Source organism: Pseudorasbora parva, chromosome 18 (assembly GCF_024679245.1).
Source record: "Pseudorasbora parva isolate DD20220531a chromosome 18, ASM2467924v1, whole genome shotgun sequence".
Taxonomy (NCBI): Eukaryota; Metazoa; Chordata; class Actinopteri; order Cypriniformes; family Gobionidae; genus Pseudorasbora; species Pseudorasbora parva.
In genome coordinates this window covers 21,345,912-21,370,473 of record NC_090189.1, presented here as the reverse complement: position 1 = coordinate 21,370,473, position 24,562 = coordinate 21,345,912, and the positions used below count along the sequence as shown (strand labels likewise).

Below are 24,562 nucleotides of genomic sequence, written 5' to 3'. Positions count from 1 at the left end.
CTTTTCAGGTTGCCTAAGGAGGGCTAAAATGATTGTCTGTGTTTTAAATAGAGCAAAAAGCCCATGTGCAAGGAAACTGCACTTGAATGCTCTTGACAATGCTGTCGTTAAAATGCACATTGATTAATTAATTAGAATCCGTTATTTGCAAATTGACTGTCTGAGCTGATTATCAAATCCAGCTTCTTTATTAGCGGCGGCGCAATTCCCCTGCGAGAGCATGTGAGGTCCTGAGCGTGCGTTCGTGTGTATTGATGCTCTAACTGGAGAGCGGTCTCTAGAGGACCGAGGGGGCTCCAGGTGGAGGAAAGGCTCCTCTAGCCCTCTCCAGTCTACCTTAATCAGACCGCCGCCCCCTCCAGCATCTCCGCAGCGCTCTGTAGCAGCTGCCCGGCAACAGGAGGAGAGGAAAACGATAAAACTTTGCGGTGAGATTTCTTGTGCATACTGATATTTGAGGAGCTCGGTGGGGGCAGAGATGCATTGCTTTATATTCAGCTCACATTATGAGATGGAATAAACATCGCCTAGTGCATTTCCACTCGCATGACATTTTCCTAATGATCACGTTATTGATAATGAATCCGATTGAGCTGTAATGTGACATTTAAACTTCACTTCCTCCAGTGTACTGCCTGCAATTATGCCTGCTTGCACGCCGCTCGTACATTGAATTATTTAGATTACAACTCCCTATACCTGCTCTGAATGAATGCAACCAATCACAATTGATAACAGTTGAAATGATGGTTGACCCTTCTGGAGCAGATGGATATCAAGGTCCTGGCCAGTGAATGAAAAGCTTCTTTGGGTTGGGTGTGTAGGGCCATTGTGGCCAGTGGCTTTGTCCAGATGGTTCACATACCTTTAGTCACGCTTTGGGTGAGGAATGCACTCCCTTGGGAGAGCTCACAGCCTAGAAACGAGGCGAGCATAAACATCCTTTCTTCCATCCATAATCCCGTCTTTGGCACAAGGGGGGTTGGGAATTGAGAAAAAACACTTTTTTGGAGGGGGTAAATGTTTGTTGTGCTTGTTTTGAAGGTTTTTTTTTTTTTTTTTTTTTGTACGTCTCCTTTCCACTGCCCATCTTGAACCATTTTGGATGACGTGTTATTAAAAAGGCTTATAAAGCAAGCGCTCGGAGGAAAAACCCTTGATCGCGATGTAGTCATCTCAGGATACTAATCAGCTCGTAAAAACACGTTCTGCCTTGAAATGTAATAATGCGATTGCTCAATGAATGTGCAAAACCTGCGGTGATTTTGATTCCCTCTTTTTCGTCCATTTTCTAATGAAAAGAGGTTTTAATTCAAACTGTTATCCGATGTAAAAGCGTGTTTTGGAATGGAAGCACCTTCGTGACTAAATGTCAGACGTTTTGTATGAAGACAATTGTTTATTTGAAGTTTTCCCCAGGCAGCAGAGTTTGCAACAGAGTTTGGAACAGAGTTTGGCCTGTCAGCATCTCGACAGAGTCTTCTTGCTTTGCAAACTTTGCATTGTTGGGCATTTATAAAACCGGGTAAACAAAAACCTTTCCAGCATGTTTTGAAGAGGACGTGTTTGCTTGAGCACAGTGTTTTTTTTTTGTTTTTTTTTTTTGAGGTTTACAGATTCAAGCCAGGAGAAAGAAGTTCTAAATAAAAGACAGAATAAATGTATTTAGACAAAACAAGAACGAAATGCTTGGTTTACAGAAAAATGAGTCTGTTGTTGATGATGAAAGCTTAAAAGAAAGGCAAATCTAATCCTGTAATGTCTGCCTGCCTCATAATTACGATTTAACTCAAGTCACATTTGTCTCCCATTTAAATGAAATGCAATGGATTTATTTGATTTTACATTTGAGACTTAAAATGATCATACTTAAGATGCTTCAAATGATCGTGATCGTGACCGCTCTGGCAGTTAATGTAATTTCTCATCAAAAGAACCGGTTGCTAATGGCTCCCCTTCTGTCCACAGGACGTTTCTGCACCTCATAGTCGCTTTCCCATCTCAAATCATTGAATCCCCTCCTGTGTTTTATGAGGGAGTGTGTCCAAACCCATTCTCTCCTCCAGGTCCAGCCATGTTCCTGCATCTGTCGCCACGTATCCCCGCTTCAATCGCTCTTTCAGTAGGAAGGCTCTCTAACAGCTCAGTATCACACTTTCATTAATCAAAGACACTTCCAGTGTCCTATTACAGAAACACAACTACTTGCCCTGTCTGGAACCGACAGCTCACCAATTCATCTTCCGGGGGAAAAAAGCCGCCCAGTGCCTACCTGTTCAACTGAGCTGTTAAACCCACAGGAAGACCCTTTGAAATTGTTTTCTCTAGGTCAAGCAAACAACAAAAAAGGCAAATTGCTTGTCTCGAGTAACACAAGGGGGATTTCTTTTGGTGAGGGACGGTGGGGACGTTTGTTAAAATGCTGATTTAAATGCGTCAGTCGCTGGACTTTAAAACAACATCTCTTGCGTGAAGAGCGCCATTTGACCCTCGAGCCCCTAGAGAGTGCATGGAGAGCTGAATAACATCAGTACTAACCTGTTGAGCATCTCAATGGAGATTAGCATATAGCTCTTATCATGTGCGTTCTCTGCAAGAATCTGTCATTTTGTGGCGTTTTTCAGTGGAAATATGAGCAGGTGTGTCCAGGCCTTTAAGCAAGTAAAATTACTAATTGAAATTAGTTTTATTCATAAAGCTCAAATATTGTTACATTTATGCTTAAAATATATATATTTTTTTTCTAGAAGGGTAAGAAGAAAAAACTTAATTCAAGAAAATTATCTGCAAAAGTTTTTATTTCGTGTAGTTTTGCCCTACATTTTAAATATGTTCAAACAGGTTTTTTTATAGAGGGGAAAACAATCTAATTTTGCAGTCCAGTGACTTTTTGGAATAATTTATTTGTTTTGGGCAATGTAACTGCCTTGAACGTTGTTGTTTTAAAAGAGTTTTGATTATTTTAAAATTTATAATTTTTATATTCATGATTTCAAATTTATATATTTATTAACCATTCATTTCATACCATTAATTCTGCATTCATGCCACCTCTGTATTTAATTTAACAGTCTGTGTATGTTCCTAGTTTAAATGCTCATTTAGATGCAGCTTTTACACGCATATTCTTGGAAATTGGAATTTTATTCCACGATTTTCCCATTTTCAAGATGTTTTTAGCTCTAGGCATACATTTTGAAACCGGATAATAATGCATACGTGGTGTCATACAGTTGATGAGATGATAGATGCAGCAATATATTTAGGAAAGCTCACAAGATCCCTCCAAAATCTCATTTTGTATGTCATGTTGGAGATATATCATGGCATACATATCCAGGGGAACTGCTCATTTCAAGATTTTCCCTCTGGGGATCAATTGAACATTTCAGATGATATAGCCTGGTTTAGAGTAATGGCTCTTCAGTTCTTTTATATCGTATCAAAGACAAAAAAGTTTTCAAAACACAATTTTTACATGCCCCAGCTATCCCTAGCCCTACTTTCAATTTAGATCCATTTAATATCCAATTATTACACGCCTCTCTCCTTTTTTTTTAAATGGCGCACCCTGCAGTTGATTTATCTAGACGTGTCTGCTGGTCTACTCTTTGTCTACAAGAGGAGGTTCTTCTCCATTCTGTGGACCTTTCATACGCAGACAGCATGACTTGTTTATTCTACATTATGCCAATGGAGTGTGTTAGTGAGGCGTGAATCAGAATGAGCTCGCGAGTACTCCCGCAGAGACTGGCTGCTGTTGATGGGCATAATGAGGAGAAACATGGCCCGCAGAAAGCTCTATCCCGCCGCATACTGGATGGCAAATGAAGACATATTGAGGCATGGGGGATTCTAGCACTCGCCGCTGGGCTATTAATTACTCTTTTGTTGCATGCATCTGTTGAAAGACATGACACCTTACTGAGGACGGAGTGTTTGATGAAGCCGAGCAGCCACTACAGCGCTCACCACTCCTCGATGTATTATGCATGGTCTTCAGATGCGTGGAACAGATGATGATGCTGCTGCTTTTTTGATTTTTTCTTGTTTATTTTCTTCAATAAAATCACAATGGCCCTACACACCCAACCCTAAATTAATTTGAGGCAGTATTATATAATACTTGCTTTAGAAAATATATATTTAAACATTTTTATTCATTTGTTCTTTATTTATTTATTTTTATTTTTGTAAACCTTTCTAAATGTGAGTATTTGGGTATTGTTTACCAAAGAGGTAAGACTCATAAAAGTCTTAATCTCTTTGTGAAGCAGGATATTCACTGAGAAAAATACCTGTTAACACTTGATTTTTATTGTTCAGTTTTGCTTCTCAAGTACATGTATTTTTTTTTTAAAGGATGTTTAGGTGCATCTTGAAAAACAAGAGACAAAACTGATTAAGAAAACTGTTCGCTGTGCACATTTATCGAGTGGTTATGAAAGTGATGCAACATTGCAGGTGGAGGTGCACATTAAAAGACCTTAGAAAGACTTGTGTGTTTTCTGTGTACCTGCATCTAGCCACTCAGAGCATACTGTTATTGTGCCCCTGCTGAGATCTGAAGGATGAAAGCGAGAGAAAGACAGGCTGATGTGTCTGGCTGGACCGCTCTCTCGTTCTATCTTTTTCTCTCTCTCTCTCTCGCTCTCTCTCTCTTCTCTCTCTCTCTCACCAAGCACCCCGCTCAGGAGTGACAAGTCCTCCCAGGCATTCATGCTGCTGATAGTTATTAGTTTTGTACAGAAGTCTGTTTTGATTTCCCCTCACAATGAGAGGCAGCGCGCGACTGGGTCATGGGAGCCGTATTGATTTCTCCTTACGCTCTCATTCCAGAGCTAAGGCTCCTTCACCCTGCTTTCTTCGTTCGCCGACAGCAGGCGGTCAGTAATGAGGCCTGAGTTGGACCTGAATCACATGGTCATTGCTTCCTCCATCTCCTTCAGTCCCACCCTATGCCTTCTGCTCCAAGCACTGTAAATAAGCATCAATGGAGGCGTTTGCCCCTTGGCACTCATCCGAGACGCATCTGATAGCTTATCTGGTGGTGGTTAAGGTTTACATGTCAGTCAGTATAGAAACTGTTCTGAGTTCAGCTTAAAATATATAGCTTTACCCCAAGAGCTGATTAGACGTCATTTGAGTGTGCGCAGCAAAACACATTCCATCTGTTTAAGTGATGATGTCTCTCAAAACTCTGTGGCATTCTTAAAGAAAAAAGATGAACACCTTTGGTTAAATTAATGAATGGCTTGAGTTACTGGCTAATATCACACTTACTTTGTTGTAAGTTATTTGCTCAGTAATTGCTCAAATGTATTGGCTTCAAACCATTTTCTTTTTCATTTTCTTCTTCCTCTTCCTCCTTTGTTTTAAGATTTGTTTTTGCACATTGTGTAAAATTCTACATAATTTGAGTCCATGGATGGATGGATTGATAGAAAGAAAGAATTGATTTTTATTGAATTGCAGCTGTTTTAGTCCGCACTCAAGCAACATTGCTGATTTGGAGTGATATTACAGAATTGAGTAAGAAAGAGTCAGAGTAAGAAAGCTGTCAGGAGTTCTCAAATGTTAGTGAATTGGTTCTTGCTATGCTGGCCAAAATATGTCTAACATTTTTCTAATGCAGTTTGCTGGGAACCATGCGCTTCATAACTGCGCTCAGCTGAGCTTCGCACAGTGGCCTATTCTGTAAAAAAAAAAGAAAAATTGTGCAGAGGCGACACAAACCACCAGACAGGGTGACGTGAAATCTCTATGAGAGCTATTATCAATCTAATACGGCACACATTCTTGACATTGCCATGTTTTGTGTGCTTCCATTCTATGCAGTCTGACCCCTTCTCAGCGTCTCTTTCAATATCTCAGTGTGTCTTCACGCTTTTATTTCCTCCCCTCCTCTTCTTCTTCTGTCTTCCTCTGCATGCTAGCTGTTGATGGCACTTTCTCGGTGAGAGGCTGGTTTGTGGGTGAGTAACAGGGACGGTGACACTGCACGTAGCAGGGCTCGGATGCCGCTCGGCCGTGCCAGACGGGAGGCTTGTTTACCGCAGGTGGGGGGATGCTACATCCTTGCTATTTCAGAACACTGCTGTTCTCGAGCAGGACAGAGGGTGGGGTCATGACTGTGCAGATACCTCATCTTGGCAGGGTGCATGCGAGCGTAGGCTTCGGGAACACCTGAAACCCCCCCTGCGGCCCGGGCGAGGTACAGGGCGGTATCACGACACCGTAGGGCGGTGGTGTTTACACAGTCTGGTGTTTCTGGGGTAAAGTTCAGCCAAACTTGCGGTACCATGCAATTGACCAAAATAAAAGCATAAATCGAACCAAAACGAAAGCTATAAATCCATGGACCACCAGCGAGCCCCCACCTGTCACTGTCTGCGGATCGTATTCCGCCTCGAGTCGTTGCGTAACGCTCTGAAAGCAACAGCCAGAGCAATCGTCGACCGGCCTGCACAAGCCTTTAATGTCCTTCTTGTGCCTGTGCCCAGACAGCCAAACACGTCTGTTTACAAAGAGTGTCATAGCAGGTGGTGATAATGATGATATGAGTTGAGGTTAAGACTTTTTTTTTATTTCTTTTTTTTTATGGTAATGATAATACATCTGTGCTCCGCTTCACAGGCTGTTCCTCTTAAATTTTAGCGTCTTGTTTTTGCACATTCCACCTTGTACGAGTTGTTATTTAGTTTCATCTTTATTAATGTAACAGGTGCCAGCTTGTTAGAACAGGAAGAAATGTATTTCTCCTGGAGCATGGCAGATATAAACTGGAACACACAAGAGGGTACAAGTATTTGATGTCATCTGAACAGGGAATAAATTATACAAGACACACTGGAATGTTTCTTGCCTGCTTCTGTCTTCTTTTTCAAAAAGAGAAGACCTAAAGTTAGACATCCTTGAGGTTTCTGCTTCTTGATTGAAGGTGATGCCCATGAATAATGCATGGCGGAGGGAACTCTCGTCTGGGGCTTTTTATAGAGCCACGACGCGCTTGTGTGCGCTAGCCTCACAGATCTGAAGATCAACAAATGGCAACGGAGGAAAACAAGAACATAACAAACTGCTAAGGAATGCTGAGAAATGAAAGAATTGCTATATTCAGAGATAGAAAGAGGCTGGCGTTGTGATAAAAGGAGAAGAAAAAGAGGATTTGGGAGCTTGCGCTGCCATTTAACCTCACACTCTGCCAGGCTTAAAGATGTCAGTTAACCCAGCGCTTTTCTTGTTTTCTCCTTTCCACACTCGCTCTCTCGCTCTCTCCTTTTCTCTCTTCTCGGTCTCATTTTTACCAAGAAGCGCAAACCCTTGATTAGCCGGCACAGCTATTATTGTAAGTGTCACAGGCTTTCAAATCACAGAGCTAATCACTGAACACAGACCTGATATATTTGCAAACATGAGTGTCCTCAAAAAAAAAAAAAAAGACCCCTCCTCCTGTCGCCATCAATAACCTTAAACGTCACGGTATCCCTTTTATTGGCAAACGCGCCGGTCATAGCGCTCTAGTTTGTGTCATTAGGTTAATGACAGAGGCTGTCTTGTAATGGCTGCCGGTGAATGAGGCATTAGGTGTGAATCCTTTCCCCTGAGCTGCTTTTGAGGGTGGAGGTATAAATTGTGGATTAGAACAGGGGGAATGTGTCTCTTTTTCCCAGGTAGCGCAATTAGGAGCGCCGGCTTAAGCCCGCTTCCTGACAGAGCTCTTGTGTGCAGCTAATGCGCCACAGTTCTGCCTGTTGACTCCACAGAAAAGAGGCTTCGAAAGGATAATGAAAGGAGTGCTGTGTCGTTCCCCCGGACAACATAATTGAGCTTTGTTCAACGCCCCAGTCTCCCAATACACCTTCACTGTCTTGTTTTTGAAGAGACCCCCCTCCCTTCTCATAGAAGAGTCTGGACTACATGCTGCTTATTTAACCTAGTCTCCACGGTGTGGTTCAGCCACCCAGCGTGGGATGTTCACCGAAAAACAAGATTGATCTACAAAACAAGGCAGGGATTTATTGATGACATAGAGCGTGAAAAAAATGCTTAGGGCATCTTTGGTAATTTCTTGCAACAGGGCTATGGTTTTTAGCTTAGTGATCTGCCTTGCTGGCTACGGGCTACTTGGCTACCTTCTTAGTTAGCATACAAATTGAAATGCAACCTCATAAGCAACTGATTTGGAGTAAGCTAATAATTCTCTAACAAAAATAAATGCATGGCACAATAACAAATATTGTGTAAAACTGTCTACACTTAGTTAGATTGAATTCCTGTGTCTGTAGGTTATTTTATTATTTTTCTTTTATTTACCATAGTTTTCTGATTTAACTTTGTTTTGCCATTTTGGATTGCTGTGTGTGTGTACTTGTTTATATGGGACTGGGGACTTCAACCTGAATGTGCACAGACTCATGGGGACTCATGTCACTGTGGGGACCTAAATTGAGGTCCCCGTGGGACAAAAGCTTATAAATCATACAGAAAGAGTTCTTTTGAAAATGTTAAAATGCAGACATGTGATGGGTAGGTTAATGGGAGCCCTCAACTAATTGCACCAAGGGGATAAATAAAGCTCTAAACTAAACTAAGATAGCACACCAGACATGTCTGTGTCTAAGTAACTTTTTTTTCGTTATTGAGTGAGCTAAAGGTGCACTATGTAACTTTTCCATCCGATAGAAGTCACCTAATCAATACAAAGGCATAGATTGATCAAACAAAAGTTTGAGTATGAGGTAACGCAGCTCTGTTTATTATATTAGATACATCTGAGTGTGTTGAAAATTATGACTTTATGAAACTTGTTCACACTGCAGTAAGAGTAAAGCATTTTTGCAAAATAAAAATAAAAACCGAGGGTAGTGCAGATATGACGCCCTTGACAGGCAACGCCCTCACACTTCCCGGTTGCTTGGTTAGAATGGCAGTTTTCTCATGATTTACAAATAGTTGGAAACATTTGGGATATTGTAAGAACTCAAATGAACAAAATATAACGCTGGCCTGGTGTTTTTTTTTATATTTTACTAAAAAGTTTTTACATAGTGCAATAATTTTGCTTTGCAATGTTGGATGGACTTAAATATTGAGATTGTTGCAGTGGATTGTCTTTCATTCTTTGTTTTGTTTGTTTGTTTAAGGGTAAAAAAGTTTGAAACCAAAATGACAGCAGTGAGAAAACAGCAGTTAAGAAAGCATCTGTTCATAGTGATGTTATGTTTGCACCAGCTCTGCAGTTCGGCACTATACGGTCGCATCACATTTATTTATATAGCACGTTTTTGTACAATAAATTACAGAACACTGTATCGATATTTATTTATTTACATCCAAGATTCGTGGATTTGATTTCAATTTAAAGCACAGACTGTATATAACCCAACCGCCTAGATGGCAGTGTTATCGCAGAACCTAACTGACGTGGAGCAGGAGAAGCACTAGCATGATTAGCATTAGCAAACCTCACAAGACGATAGAATTATTCTGCTCCCGCGGTTTACAGAACTGAAGTGTAGACTCATTATGGCTTCAGCTACAAAAAAGCCACTAAGAAAATCGACAAGAGTTTATTTGTTTTCAAAATAGGCCAAGTTAAAATCCAGTAGCCCACTCGGGAAACATTGAATCTGAGAGCTTGCTTAACATCCCGACGACATCCGCGCTGCTGAGAAGCGTTTTAGTAGAATATAGCACATGTTCCTCTCAGTAACAAAATAAATACACACCAAAACTTACAGCGGAGGCAGCTGAAGGAAAGCATCTGATCATAGCGATGTGGATATGGATGCACCAGTTCTGCAGTTCAGTAGCCTACTTGAAATGGCACTTATTACAATAAGACTGCGTTAAAGAAAAAAGCTTTACAGTATTAAAGATAAAACAAAGTCACTCAGTCATGGAATTGATTATGTACTTTCTGTTGCTAAATAGTTTAGAAATGAAAAACTGCTATACTTTGAACCTTTAAAACATGTACACATGAATCCTGCAGTCACTTTACTATTTCCCTTTACTTTTTGCGCAAAATTGCACAAAATAGTGATTAGTGATATAAATGATACTGTATTAATTAAACAAAACAGTTACTTCTCATGTTTTATGCATATGGTTGTGTTCTTTATTCTTTTAAATTAATCTTTCTAAAAAAAAATATATATAAAAAAAAATTCTTCCAATATCGGAATATATCATATCGTAACCCCTGTATCGTGATACGTATTGTATCACCAGATTCTTGGCAATACACAGCCCTAGTGTTAAACATGGAAAAACTGTCAGTGTTGATTTCACTGTGTTTTGACTTCTTAATCAAACTATAAAGCAGCAGTCTAAATTTTCGTTGTCAAAGAGGTCGGATCCCCAGGGCGTATCTACCTATTGCGTAATCACCACGGACCAATAATAAAAGATGTTAACCTGCTGCTGGAGCTTTTCTGGAAAGTTTGCTTTGGCAAGCTGTTTCAAACTCCTGAAATGAACTGTTGACCAACAGAAAGCTGCTTGGTTTAAAAGTATCGCAGGACAATTAATCGTATTCAAACCCGAAAATCATAACCTCCAAACGATGTAAATTTTACGTTTTTTTTGTTGTTTTTAATCCAGTTAATACTTTCCCCTTTAAAAAAAAGTGCCAAGTGCAGTCAGTGGCATGGAAGCAACATGGAGGCGAATTCAAGTATTTAGTCAACACACGCAGACTGTGTCTTCAGTAAACTTTGTTAATTGTATGTTTTAAGGCTTGCCAGTTTGGACATTAAAGCGTTTTTAGACCATTGGATGTGTATTAGTATATTGAGCTGCTGCACCAATGAATTGTAAAGCTCATACAGACAGTAGCTCGCACATCACGTAAAGACAGACAGAGAGAAGCTCAGAAACTTATTGTCAACACTGTCCTGTGATTTATCACTAAAGTAGCTTAGAAGCTCAAGTTGTATATATTTATATATTTTTTTACTTTTGAAGTAACTACATACAACGGACAGCTTATAATAGCCAAGCATATTTACAGTACATACCTTGCCAGTGAACTATGAGGGCAAAAAAAAAACCTCAAAACAAACATTTATTAATCGGGTTCATTAATCGAGGTTTTGATTTTAGGTCATATCGTCCATTTGAAAGTGACTTCAGTGTGAGCTGTGATTCATACAATACATTATTGACAATAGACATGCTTTGCCTATGAAATTTTGCAGAAACCTTGATAATGTGACCTTCACTTTAGAGAGCATACCTGTGACGCCCTTGTAGGCAGCGCAATAGGTTTCGGAACGGTTATTTGGAAACGGCCCGTTAAATGTTTTGATTGCCTGCCATTTTCCTCTCATTCACACAATATGTTGTAAATGTTATCCTTATCTGTCGAGCTGTAGGTGAAATCTGTTAGTGTCTGTTGGTGTGTGTATAGTGGGAATCGTTATGAAGGCAGCCATCCTCGTCTCTCTCTTCCTCTCACACTGTCTCACTTTCTCTGCCTGTGTCTCTCTTCAACCGCTACTCATCTATGCTTAGCACGAGTCTGCAGTATGTGTGAGTGTGGCTGGAATTCATATGAATGTCTCGCCGCAGGGAGAGAGGGCCGAGTCATTGATATGTACAGGAGGACTCCTGATAAACAGCCCGCGCCGCTGAGAATTACCCAGCCATTTGATACATTCCGATCATGAAAAAAAAAGCAGAGAAAAAAGATCTTGAAACAAAGGATAGACATAAAGACAGGGTTGGTAAACAGTGAGAGAGACTGGCAGTACTATGTAATTTTCTGTCAGTCAAAATAATATATTCAAGCACAATTGTATCTTATAGAGCGTAACCACATTGTGTGTGAGGGAAAGAGATAAAGAGAGCGAGGGAGAAGTGGCGCACGGCTCATAAACGCAGTAATGGCTTTTCATGGATGCAGTTGCAGGGGTTAAGGGTGGGCTTATCTCGAACAGCTGAAATTTGGTTGGTTTTTGTTGTTGATGCTGTCGTTTTGTTTTTTTGTTTTTTCGCCATCTGATTCGCCATTGTCTGCCTCATTCATTCTTAATGGACTGGAAAAGACTGGGGAAAAGACATGCTGGTAGTCTCACCGAAGATTGCTCAAATAAAGCAGATATACCGCAAACAGTCAGTTTAGGGAGGTCTCATTCCTCAGAAGCGAGGCACGACTGGTTTTGGTCTTTTCTTATGTTTTTCTCCTCAAGTATTCAATCTTTAGCAGTGCTCCATATTTATAATTTAATAATTATAAATGTGTATATACACATTTATAAGTGTGTGTGTGTGTGTGTGTGTGTGTGTGTGTGTGTTTGTGTGTGTGTGTGTGTGTGTATATATATATACATACATACATATACACACATACATATATATATATATATATATATATATATATATATATATATATATATATATATATATATATATATATATATATATATATATACATATACATATACATGCATGCACGCATATTTACAAATGCTGTGTTTATTATTACAGTAAAGTCAGTTGCAGTAATATTTATAACCTTTCTATTTTAATAGATTTAAAAATATATATATTCTTGTAGTGGCACAGCAGATTTTTAGATTTTTTTTCTTCATAATTTTTATGCATAAACAAATTTTACTGATCCCAAACTTTTGAACCACACATTTGATATGTTACTTTAATGATGGTTTTTCAAAATGTAGAACTTTAAATTGAAATAAACTCTTTATTTACAGGTTTAAATTAGATTACCAATGTGTTCTCTGACTTTTTGGACTCACTGTTTCACTGACACTGTTGAACATAAGACATTTTTCTATTGACATTTGAACATTGTAATAATAAAAGCACTTTATAGCTGAGGTCAGTCAACTGTCCTTTACTAAAGAGGGTCTTTTGAAAAGTCAATTAACATTAATCATCATTATGTTAATGTTGTGGCAGCGTGGTGTCAACACCTCACTGAAATCTCTATTAAGCTCAAGTGCAGCAGTGGATTGACAGATTGGCCCCCCCACCCCACTTTCTCTTTCCCTCTCTTGTGCATTGTTGGCCCCTTTTGACAAATACCTTAATCTGAGTGTGTACATGGGCTGGCATGCCTTTTAGGGATTGAGTGGGACCTACTAAAAGCAGATGAATTAGAGGGGCATGGTTGACTGCACAGGCCAGCTTCTCTGTTCCCAGGAACAGCCTTCCACTCTCCCATGATTCTCTTTGCATTATCATTTCTTTGGCCTAGTGCATGTAGCCTCTTGGAAGGCCCTTCACTAGTGTTGTTGCTTCTAACCCTAGTGGTACTCAAACCGGTTTCATCAGGCATAGCCAGACAGATGAAAGACCCTACGATAAAAAGTATGATGTGGAGGACAGTGGACAGTAGAGCATACTTTTTGAGAGGTGTGTGCAGAGCACTCAGCATCAAATCGGTTCCTTGAGTTAAATTAAATTCCCTTTAATAAATCTCCTTTCGATTTAGACGTAATCTGAACGCATGTTCAAACTCCCTCTGTCTCTTCTCTTGCAGGATAATGTTATGTTTCTGAGTGGACTGGCTTTTTTATTTTTTTATTTTTTTTGGGGGGGGGTTGGGTCGACCAAAGACTAGTCAATTAGTTGAGGTAATCTACATCAAATAGATTTTTATTTATTTTTATTTTTTATTAAAATTTAGATTTTTTTTTATTTTTTTTATTTAATTTAATTTTTAACACGTGTGTTGTATTTTCAAATGTTTTATGGCTATTATATCACACTCAAAATATGAGTGAAGGAAAAGAGAGTTTGTAACTACAACTGTACAAAACTTATTTACTGTTGGTCTGCACTTTTTGCAGATTGGAGTGTCTAACAACCCCCTCTTGTTTATGGAATTCCCCCCCCAAAAATTGGAAATTGGCAGAAATTGCACCGTGCAATAATGCGGAATAAGTCCCACTTTCTAAATAAAAGAGCCAATTGCTGATTGATAAAGTCATCACGTCACTGACGCTGCTTGTTAGAAGCTGCAGTTGCTATAGAAACCTGAGGCTTGCGCTTAGGACCGCACATGCGCATTGTCTGGTCTAGCCTGAAAAGTGCTTTTTTAATGCTACTTGAGCATAAGAAATGACATTTATGAGGCAGTTCATGTCAGACATTGTTGCTGATTTGAAATGTTATCTAATTGTGAGTTCGTAAAGCATTTTTTTTTTTTTTTTTTTTTGAGATTTCAGGATTCCCCCATTCAAATAGATAGGACTTGGATGCCCAAAATAGCTTCCCAGAGGTGTTATGAATATGAACACAGAGTGAACAGTCTTTCCTTGAAAGGGACTTTGGTTAAACCCTCTCAGAAAAGTTTTCTGCCTTTCAATAATTCAGCCCCTTTAAAGCACCACCGCTCCTGCTATACACATTCAGATGGACATCTTTGGGAGATGTGGTGCATCTGTGGTGCCTCTCATGCTGACTCTGAGTGTTCCATGTGTGTTGTGAGACCCTTGAGTTATGTTTCTTTCTATTGCACACTATTTAGCTTTTTAAAAGGATAATTGTCAGGTGAGCATTGGACAAGTACGGTTCACAATCTAAAAAATGCTGAGTTGCTTCAACCCATGTTTGGGTCAAATATGTACAAACCCAACCATTAGTTTACATTTTTTAATTATTTAAACCTAATGGTTGGGTGTGTCCACATTTGACCTAAACATGGGTTGAAGCAACCCAGCATTTATTTAGAGTGCACCCAAAAATAAATTGTCATACATTTTTCATTCCAAACCTGTCTCACAAAACAAGATATTTAGATTTTTTTTTTATACAATGAAAGTCAACAACATTGTTTGGTTAACAACATTCTTCAAAATAGCTTATTTTGTGTTCCTGAGGAGAAAGAAACTCATTCTGAGGTTGAGTAAGCGATAAGAATTTTCATTTTTTTGGTGAATTTTCCCTTTAAGACTGAACAGTCGAGTAGTCATTTTAGGCATCCAACTAGTCATTGTGGGAAATATGTATTTTTACCTACTTGCATGCCATATAATACCTATTATTTTTTAGCTTTCCGACCTGCTGGGGGGCAGCAAGCGGGCCACACTGACAGGGGAACTCCGAGCTATGATGTACGGTCTGGGGTCCACTCGGGAGTGAGAAAGTTCAGGTTTATATGGGCCGAGCTCTAACAGCTCAATAACACAGACCCGTAATCTACTCGGGTTTCAAACACAGGGCTGATTTACGAGCCAGCATGCCACTCCGGCATTGAAATGAGGTGTTCAGCATATGTTTTGTTGACATAAATTTAAAATTTATTGCCGTTGTCAAAACTGACTGTTAGACAAAGTCGCTTATTAACTGAGTAAATGGCTTGAGAGTTTTATGCCTGCTTCCTTAATGACTACAGTCAGTCTGTTTCAGGCACATGGAGTGCCACCCCTCCCCTTTCTCTTCTTCTTTCACACACACACATCTACAGTCTCTGAGACCAGAGTACAGCTGGTTGGAGAGGCCTGGGGGGGAAAGGAACTGCCATAGTTCACACGTATGAGGTGTGCGCATGTTGAAGAGGTGGGGTGCAGGGGCATATATGTCCCATAAAATCTACAGAGGCTTTACTTCTGGCTGTCCAGAAAATAGAACTTGTAGTAATTGCAGGGGCAGGTGACCAAGCAACTTTGCCTTTACGATAGGACTGCTGCCGCACTCCACGATGAAAGCAGGTTTGAGCACGTCATATCCAGGGTCGCCCTCGCTTCCCAAGCACCTGTAATAATGAAGCACAGATAAAACGAATTACCTCCCCTCTGCTTTTAAGCAGACCTTGGTATTGCATGTAAACTTCTTACTGCTTCAGTCAAGGTAAGAGCAAATCTATAGGGATGCTCATTAGGGGAAACAGATAAGATGCTATTTGTTTTAATACTATAGCTGATGACTAATATATGACCAATAATATGTCTGAATAAATGAAAAAAGCACAAGTAAAATTAGAAGCGAAACAAAATAAAATGCGTTTTAAATACAAGTGAATTTAGGCATCAAAATATTATAATGACCGTATGACTGATCAATTTGAGATTTGCTAAAGATTACATTTAACAAGGTTATTAAATGTGTTTTATAAAAGTTTGTCATTATATATTTTTTTTGTAAAATGTATAGTTTTGTAATATTTTGAGGTACATCAAACAAAGTAAAAATGAGAAATGTTGCCTTCGTGGCAACTAGCTGAAATAAAATAAAGCCAGGTTTTGTGTATATCTTAAGTGACAATTTTTTTTGAATGGTTTTATTAACTATAATAACACTGGTGTACATCCCCTGGAGATGTTGTGCATCCCTAATTCAAAGTGACATTTGTAAAGGTAGTAAATGTTATTGAACTTGGTGTTAGAGGACCGCAGAAGTCTCTTATTCTAATGTACAATATGTAGTGAAAGTCAACCCTTCCTGCCTCAAGTAGCCAGTCTGCCTTCTATCAGTTCTCAAACATCCCCTCAGGGCTCGGAGGGTCACTCCGCAGTTTGCGCTCTCTGTCAGTCTCTAATCAGTGGAAACGCGCTCTCCTCAGACCTCAGGAGAGGGACAATGGCTAGATTGAAGGCACACAAAGGCCTTTGAGTGTTCCCCCTACAGTATCTCTGTATTGTGCCGCATTAGCCCAGATCCCAAAGGTGCACAGACCCCTGGCTTTTCCCAGCTCCCTCTCGCGCGCTCACTCGCCCACCCGTCTTTTGAAGTGGCCTTTATCCTGGAAGGCGTTTACAGGCCTTTTTAATTACTTGCAGCTTGCCAAAGGGCTTTGCTGCTTCATTCTTCTCTTTGTTTGTTGGGTCTCCACAATCCCCATCTAGAAGACAGCCATCAGGATTTTGGATGCATTGCAAGTTTTCTCTCACCCCTCTCTTTTGTTTATTTTCTGAAGTCTCTTTTGCGATTCTCAACCTCCAAATGGTTTTCCGTCAATGTTTTTTTTTTTTTTTTTTTTTTCGCTGAGGTTAAACCACACTTCCTTGCTTCATAACTCTTGCCACTATTTCCATGTTCTGCCAACTCTTGTTTATAAGAACAGAGAATAAAAGCTTAAATCATTACGACCCAGCATGTGACACTGATTCTCAGAACTTCAAACGGAGACGAGAGGTTGTTCGATAAAAATAGTTGTTGGTTAGTGCGTCTTTATAGGAGAATCAACCAAAGAATCAATTGATCCAAACTGCGTATGTTTTTCAGCATGAAAATGACACCATTTAAAAAGAAAAAAGCCTGCCTTAAGCGTGTTTCACTGTGCACATTTTCTATGTTGTATGAATAGAAAGTGAAGAAAGTATGTCTTTGTTCCTCATTAGAGATGTATACATTTGGCACTAAAGTGCAAACAATGAGCTAATTACCACTCTGGAAACAATTACCAAATGCTGTAAGCATGCTAATAAAAACCAATTCATTTCACCACTTGCAGCAAGTTGCCAGTGTTCCCGTGGAATTCTTACAAACCTCGTTCTTTGAGCAGTCTGCTGCTACACCGCAACCCATAAAACCACTTACCTGCCGTGACTGAATTTCATACTCCTAATGGGTGGCTGTGACTTGCTTGAGTTTAATTCATCAGTGTTGACTTTAAATCGTTTTTACTTGGGGTATAACAGTTCTTGGTAGAAAATCGAACCACACTGTTCTCCACCCATGGTTCGGCAACCACTTGCACTACAGTTCATTTCACATCTGACGATGCACACACCTGTATGGTTTGTTGAAAATAATGCATAAAACAGACTGACAGAGTTAGGCTAATGTTTGTTCTGTTGATGGATACACATCTTTCTTCTCCTAAACTTTGTTCAATGTTGTGAGTACTTGTATGCTCTAACAATATGACCAGTCATTTACGCCGTTCTCACCCAAATGTTAACTCCCGAGCCCAGGTGAGACCTGAACAGTACACATTGCGATCTGTTTTTTAAACTAAACTCATTTAAGCCTTGCCCATTTAAACCATTCAAAGTGGAAAGCAGTGTCTTAGTCAACGTGAAAATATTGAATTCTCATTCAAGTTATGCATTTGAACGGACAGATTCGCACAAAAATGATGTCAACATGAGAGTATCCTAGCAAACATGGTAGTTTTTCTTAAGTGAACGTAAACAGTCGAGAAAGTTAATCAGTATCTGATCCATGCATTATGACAGTGACAGCAGCCTAATATTCCTGCTTCTGTGTTTTTAATGTTAATCAAACAACAAAAGGCAAGGAAATCATTCTGCTTTTCACTGAATAGCCTTGGTAACTAATAATGATTTATCTTTATTTAAAGGTCCCATTCTTCGTGTGTTTTCGAAGCTTTGATTATGTTTACAGTGTGCAATATAACATGAGTTCATGTTTCGCGTGTAAAAAAAACAGCGCTGTTTCCTCTGTCCTAAAAACGGTCTGATGATTTCCTTGTTCAATGAAGACCCTCCTTCAGAAACATGTAACGAGTTCTGATTGGGCCAGCGCTTCCCGTGTTGATTGGACAGCAGCTTAGCGCACTTTGCCCGGAAAGGTCCCGCCTCTTACCATAACGGGGAGATGCAAGTGCTGAATGCGCGCTCTTCTCCACGTGGAAGAGCAACGAGACCACGACCCCTTTTTTGCGTGTTCTTGTGGGCGGAGGGTTAGTCAACAAACGGTTCTATAGTGACGTCATTACATCCCTGCACTTCCTGCTGTAGTCCAAACCGGCCGTTCGCTGTAGGCTTTGAAAGGGAACTTCTATTAAATAAAATATCTCGCTTGGCATTAAACTTTGAGCTTTATAATTTTACAGGTATTATTTATGCTCTAACAGCAACATTGCACACTTACTAAAGTTTAAAAAAAAGATGGAATCGCGAAGAACGGGACCTTTAATTTACAGTCAAGATTATATACAATGTTATTTTACATTTAATTATTTGATTTCTGTGCCTAAAAACTACTGTTAGATGCCTGAAAAACCTACAAAAAAAACACTGTTTATTTTATTTTATTCTTTTATTTTAAATCACTTTATTTTATCTTTGCTTTATTTTGGATCTCTGTATGTGCTGTTGCTTGTAGCTTGATTATTTGTTCTTATTTTCTTCTATTTTTATTTGACAGTAGTCCTTTTGTCCCTGAACATGGTACGTACCAAATTGTACTGAAACCGTGAGTAATTTGGACCGTTACACCCTTAGTTTCTACTAGCTTATTAGCAATCGGATGTGATGCATCTGAGGATTAGTGCAGTTGAAAAGATGCAGATGCACGGGATCTTTTGTTGTCAAGCCTGAGAAAGTCACACATGGGCATTCACAAGTTGATTTAAATCCACACATGGGTTATGAGCCAAAGCAGAATGCTAATTGTAGAAATAGTAAATGCACTACAAAATTGCCAGTCTGGACAAGGTTTTAGACCTAATCTAAAGGGACGGTAAAACAAAAGGAGATCTTTGTCTTTTCCTGTACTCAATGGAGCGCCATGTGGCAGTACTGACTCACTTGGTGCCCTAGGCAAGATAAGACCATGGCCAAAGGGAAAAAGACCATTTTTGAATACTTAGTAGTTCTACCTCTCCACTTTTTTTGATAAACATTTAATTTCTTAAATAAAATTTACATGTATTTTAGAGTAAAAAACAAAACAATAAAAATGTAATCAATATGAGTGGCTTGATTTGATTGAACATAGATGTAATAGCTTCCACAATGTTTTACATTCTTACCTACGTTAATTGTTCAGCTTAATTTGTCAAAATTGCTTTGAAAGTCCACTTGACTCAAAATTCAGTGGGGTCACATACTTCTGTGTGACTCCATTCTGTTAGGTTAATCTTTCCTCAAGAGATGTTATAATTTAAGAGAACAAATGTTTCACTTACAGCCTCAAGAAAAGTTGACCCCTTGTCTGAAATTCAGCCGTTAAAGTAACTCTTATCTGAGGGCTCATGGCCATCTATATGTTCCTGTTTAGATAAAGGGCTCCTTCATCTCCACTCATGGAACTGAATGAATGAACAATAGGTCTTTGAAACCTCATGTGCCATTGATAATTTTCGCTTTCAAGGCATTTCACCGCGTCTAGTGACAAGTTAAAATTTATTCTGATTGTCTAAATATGGTTATAATCAGCTGAAGTGTTTGACAGGGAGATGTGCTTGTTTAACTTTGAGTGATTGCCAATAATGGTTTATTTCTCTGTCAAGATAAACAGCGGTTTTTCCTTCTTTTTTTGTCTTAAGTTTTTTTTTCTTTTCTTCATAAAACAAGTCTTCTGGTTTTAATACCCTCGGTCTTGTTATCTGTTGTGGGAGGAGCGATAGGACTTGGAGTAGTAGGAAGTAAAATTATGCTAATTAGCAAGCTAATTGAATCTCATATTATTTCCAGGTGCTTCCAAAGCCTGATTCTTGTGCAGTTGACAAACTGTGTGCTGATGTTATTTTGTCCTGTTTCTCCCTGCAGGAAGCTGCACAGCGGAATGAAGACCTACGGATGCGAGCTTTGTGGCAAGCGCTTCCTAGACAGTCTGCGCCTAAGGATGCACTTGCTGTCTCACTCAGGTATCATCACTAATGTGGATGCTTGTTTTTTTAGGCTTGGATGACATTCAGAATATAAATTCATGCGTTTGATATTTGAATTGGAATTTTAGTTGTATTTACAGGAAGATGAACTGAATTGCAATCAATAGAAAGTCAGCAGATGTTTTAAATAATTGAAAGTAGTAATTAAAGAAACTGCATTATTTGACAAAAAATATATATATTTTCTAGTGTATATAGTACATTTTATTTTAAAATATGTAATTTATTCTTGTGATGACAGAACTAAGTTTTCAGCATCATTACTCCAGTCTTCAGTGTCACATGATCCTTCAGAAATCATTCTAATATGATGATTTGGAAACATGTATTATCAATGCTGAAAAAAGTTTGTGCTGCTTAGTATTTAAAAAATATTTTCAGTAAAATTATAAATGATGTTACTGTCACTTTCAATCAATTTATTGCATCCTTGCCAAATAAGAGTATAGATTTACTTTAAAAATCTAACTTACCCCAAACTTTTTAAAAGTAGTGCATTTCTATTCAGTCTCTATGTAGTATCCTACTATATCTTCCTTTGTTTTCAGCTGATTTCTGGAGGTTGTATGTGTATTTTTTTCTGGAAATAGGAGTCTTTTATTTAATATAGAAGTGGTCTTTCGTAGTCTGTAGTGAATCTGGTTTATATAGAGTCTATAAAAGCAGTGGGACTCTGGGTTTCCTGCCCAGGCCAACAGGAATCTCCCTTCACCTCATTCTGCAACTGCCAAATTCACAGGCCGGTGAAGTCAAAGTCCTTACCACACACCAGACATGCACAATTTTCAAATATTGTAGACTTGTTGCCCCCCCTTAGAGCGCGCTCGGGTTTATGATCATTAAGAGCGAGTGCTGTGCCGAGGTAATTGATTCTACAGTAATTAGGGGTTTAGATTAGATTAGATTAGTTTAAAAAAAAAAAAAAAACTTGGAGATTACACCACGAACCTTTCCAAGTTTCTGCCTTGCGCCGGTGGAATATTTCCCTGTCAATATCTTCATATAGTGAGATGAGATTGACTTTTTGCGGGGACGTTTAAAACCATGTGGAGTTGAGAGATGAGTGACATCTCACGCTGGGACGCCCAATTCAATTCATGCACGACTCAGCATGGCAGACGCTGCTCTAAGGAAATATCTAATGTTTATTTTAGAGGCTGTTCAAATCCCAAGATGCATGTTCAATAACACTCTGTGGAGATATTGTAGTACTCGTGCGCTCATAATGGCAGCCCATGGAGCATGGAGCACAGTGACATTTATGAGAGCTGTTTTGCAATATGACAAAGAGGCCGAGTCTGAACTCCGATGAATACCTCCGTTTGGTATTCCGCACTGACCCGCAGAGACGCCTGTACTCGTGCAAAAGTATGTTCCGTGTCATTATAGTAATCCAGAAATCCTTATGGGAGACTGGCTTGTGCAGTTTGGATAATATGTCTGCGGATAATCCTGTGCTCAGAAGCTGGGTTGCATGAGACTGTGGGCTAGAGAATGCTTCAAAAAGACCTTTGTAAAGCCACTGACTTGCTCGGTGACTCTCCAAACAGAAGGACTGTGTTGTCATTCGGTGTGTTGTTGGTGTTTGCGAGGCCTCACACTTCACCCTCTCTGGATTACTGCTGGAGTTTGCTGTAGTCTGAAGTGTTTAAGGGGTTCGGTTATCTTTGTTTTCACACTGTCTCCTGCTTTAAACATGGACTCAGATCTCATTTTCTCAAACAAGGGTGTTGCTTTTTGGACCATGTATCACTCGATTTACTAGATCATCAAAAATGGTCCTTGTTTCTCTGCTGCCATTTTTACTCTTCCTGTCCTTTACTCCTCTTCATCTTCCTCCTCCTCTTCCTCTCCCTTTCCTCTTCTTCCTCCTTTGCTTTTCATTTGCTTCATCATCTTTCTGTTGTTACTTTCTTCTTGCTACTACCTTCTCTTCCATCATCAGCAGCTTCATAAAATGAATAATGGAATAAGATATACTTAAAGGGGTCATAAAATGGCATTTTTGTACACAATTATATGATTCTTTAGTGTCTAAATGAAAACTTGAATATGCTTTTATTAAAAATGATCATGAGCTTTGCTCACCCAGCCCTCTGTTCTGTGGGGCGTTTGAACACACGTGGAGTTGTTGCTTTGACAACAGTGGAGGTTACATTGGAGAAAAAATGTCAACATGAGTCTCCGAGGACACATCTGTGCAACCGTATCAATTTCAAGTCGGAGTCGGACCCGGAACAAGATGACAGCCCTAATGAAATTTGACAATTAAGGCTCGAACAGGACGATTCTGAATGGTTGGTTAACGTAATGTCACTTTGATCCGTCTTTGTACAGGCAGGGTAACGTTAGCGTAGTAAGATACGAATGCTATTATTATGTTTACTGATGTATAAATAAGTTCATTGACAGATTGATGTTTTGATGTTGATGTAAACTTTTTTTCTGTAAATGTTGGCTTGTCAGTGATGCGTAATGTTATCTATGCAGTGTAATAACTGTTATGTAGAGTTACCATGTCCACGTTAACTTTATCACAAGCGTACACAGTTTGTAATAACACAAAAACCATATTGCGTTGTTCATAATAAATGTGAGATTATGAATTATATTGAGAGCGTCATACATAGAAAGCATGCCGTAATGTAACTTAGCTTACCCTGTCAATTTTAGGCGCATTCATCCTGAAGCATGCAAGCATTTCAAACTACACTCACTTCTTCTGGAGGTGCAGCAGGGACATAGTTGGTTCCGATCCTTTATTTAGAAGCAGCCTCTTAGCAAAATCTGCTTTATTGTTTATAAAGCAGTCTGGTTAGAAATGTTTTGGGGTTCGCACAAACATGAACGCATTAACGCTGATTGGAGGAATATTCCCTTCGAAAAAAAAACTCAGCCACTTTGTCTTCAGTGGTTCGGATTTAGGAACATCAAAATGACTGCTGTGTTCGTTATTACACCCAAGAACAGAACGCCACAATCGCTTAGACGCCATTCTGCTCAGACGCCATTCTGCTCCAGCGTATCAACAATGGCGGACAATGATGATGACAGATCGTTCAGGGCAAGTCTAAGGTCAATCAACAATCGTGGGTGGGGGCGTCAGACGGTGTGATGTCACACGGTCGAACAGCTTGAATTAAGACAGGGGAAAACATATAAGGATATGAATAAAAATAAACACTGAATGGATTTTTGTCATTATAGGATGGTTGTGTACAGGCACTGCCAACACACATTTCCATACAACCAATATGTGTATGTACCATTATATGACCCCTTTAAAGCCTATCACATCGAACTTGGCTTGATTTTAAAGTTAATTTGTAGTGCTCCTATAATCCCTGTGCAACAGAACAAAAAACAAACTTTGTGTGAAAAACCAGGAGATATCTTCTGACGGGATCTGCACACAAGGTGGCTGAGCTTGGGCCAAGTTCATCGAACACTCTGCCGTCTATAGTTTGTTTTTCCCCTTTATTTACGTCACCCTTGTAACTTTGAGCCAAAAATGACAAATGTAGGTAATCACGATAGAAGTTTTGCATTTGAAACGGCACAAGAACCAGTCATAATTCCTAAAAAAAGCAGTCAGACAGCCTCCCTCAACAGGCGGAATAAGCTAGCGTTGCGAGGCGTCTTATTTTTAGTGCATCAAAACAAGAGCACAAAAAACCCTAGAACAAAACAGTTTTAACGTTCATATGCTCTGCTTGACACACAGCGCTAACCTGGTTTTTGTTTGTAGCAGTCTGGCTCTTGAGAGCTTCACTCTTGTGTAATGCTCAAGCTTTTCAGTGGAAACACTTTTATAGACAGTGGCAGAGAGGCAGAGACACGGCGAGGCTCTTTGATTGTTTTTGTTTTTTTGTTTTTTTTGTTGCTTTGTTCTTTCATTGCAAACTTTCTGTTTTTATCCTTCCTGTTCTGAGCGGTTTGATTTTTATCAGCGCTCACAACGGTGACACCAAGCAAGTGGCTTGCCCTCCACCTCCACCACTCCCT

At 39.4% G+C, this 24,562-nt stretch overlaps 1 protein-coding gene across 4 annotated transcripts in view; it reads left to right on the top strand.

Moving 5' to 3' along the window:
- The window catches only part of zbtb16a (zinc finger and BTB domain containing 16a), a 132,799-nt gene that overhangs the window by 52,991 nt on the left and 55,246 nt on the right, over positions 1 to 24,562 (top strand). For all 4 annotated transcript variants that reach the window (XM_067422692.1, XM_067422691.1, XM_067422693.1 and 1 more), the window contains one exon: positions 20,436 to 20,533. In XM_067422692.1, coding sequence (XP_067278793.1) covers positions 20,436 to 20,533 — 98 coding nt within the window. The remainder of the gene's footprint in view (positions 1 to 20,435; positions 20,534 to 24,562) is intronic.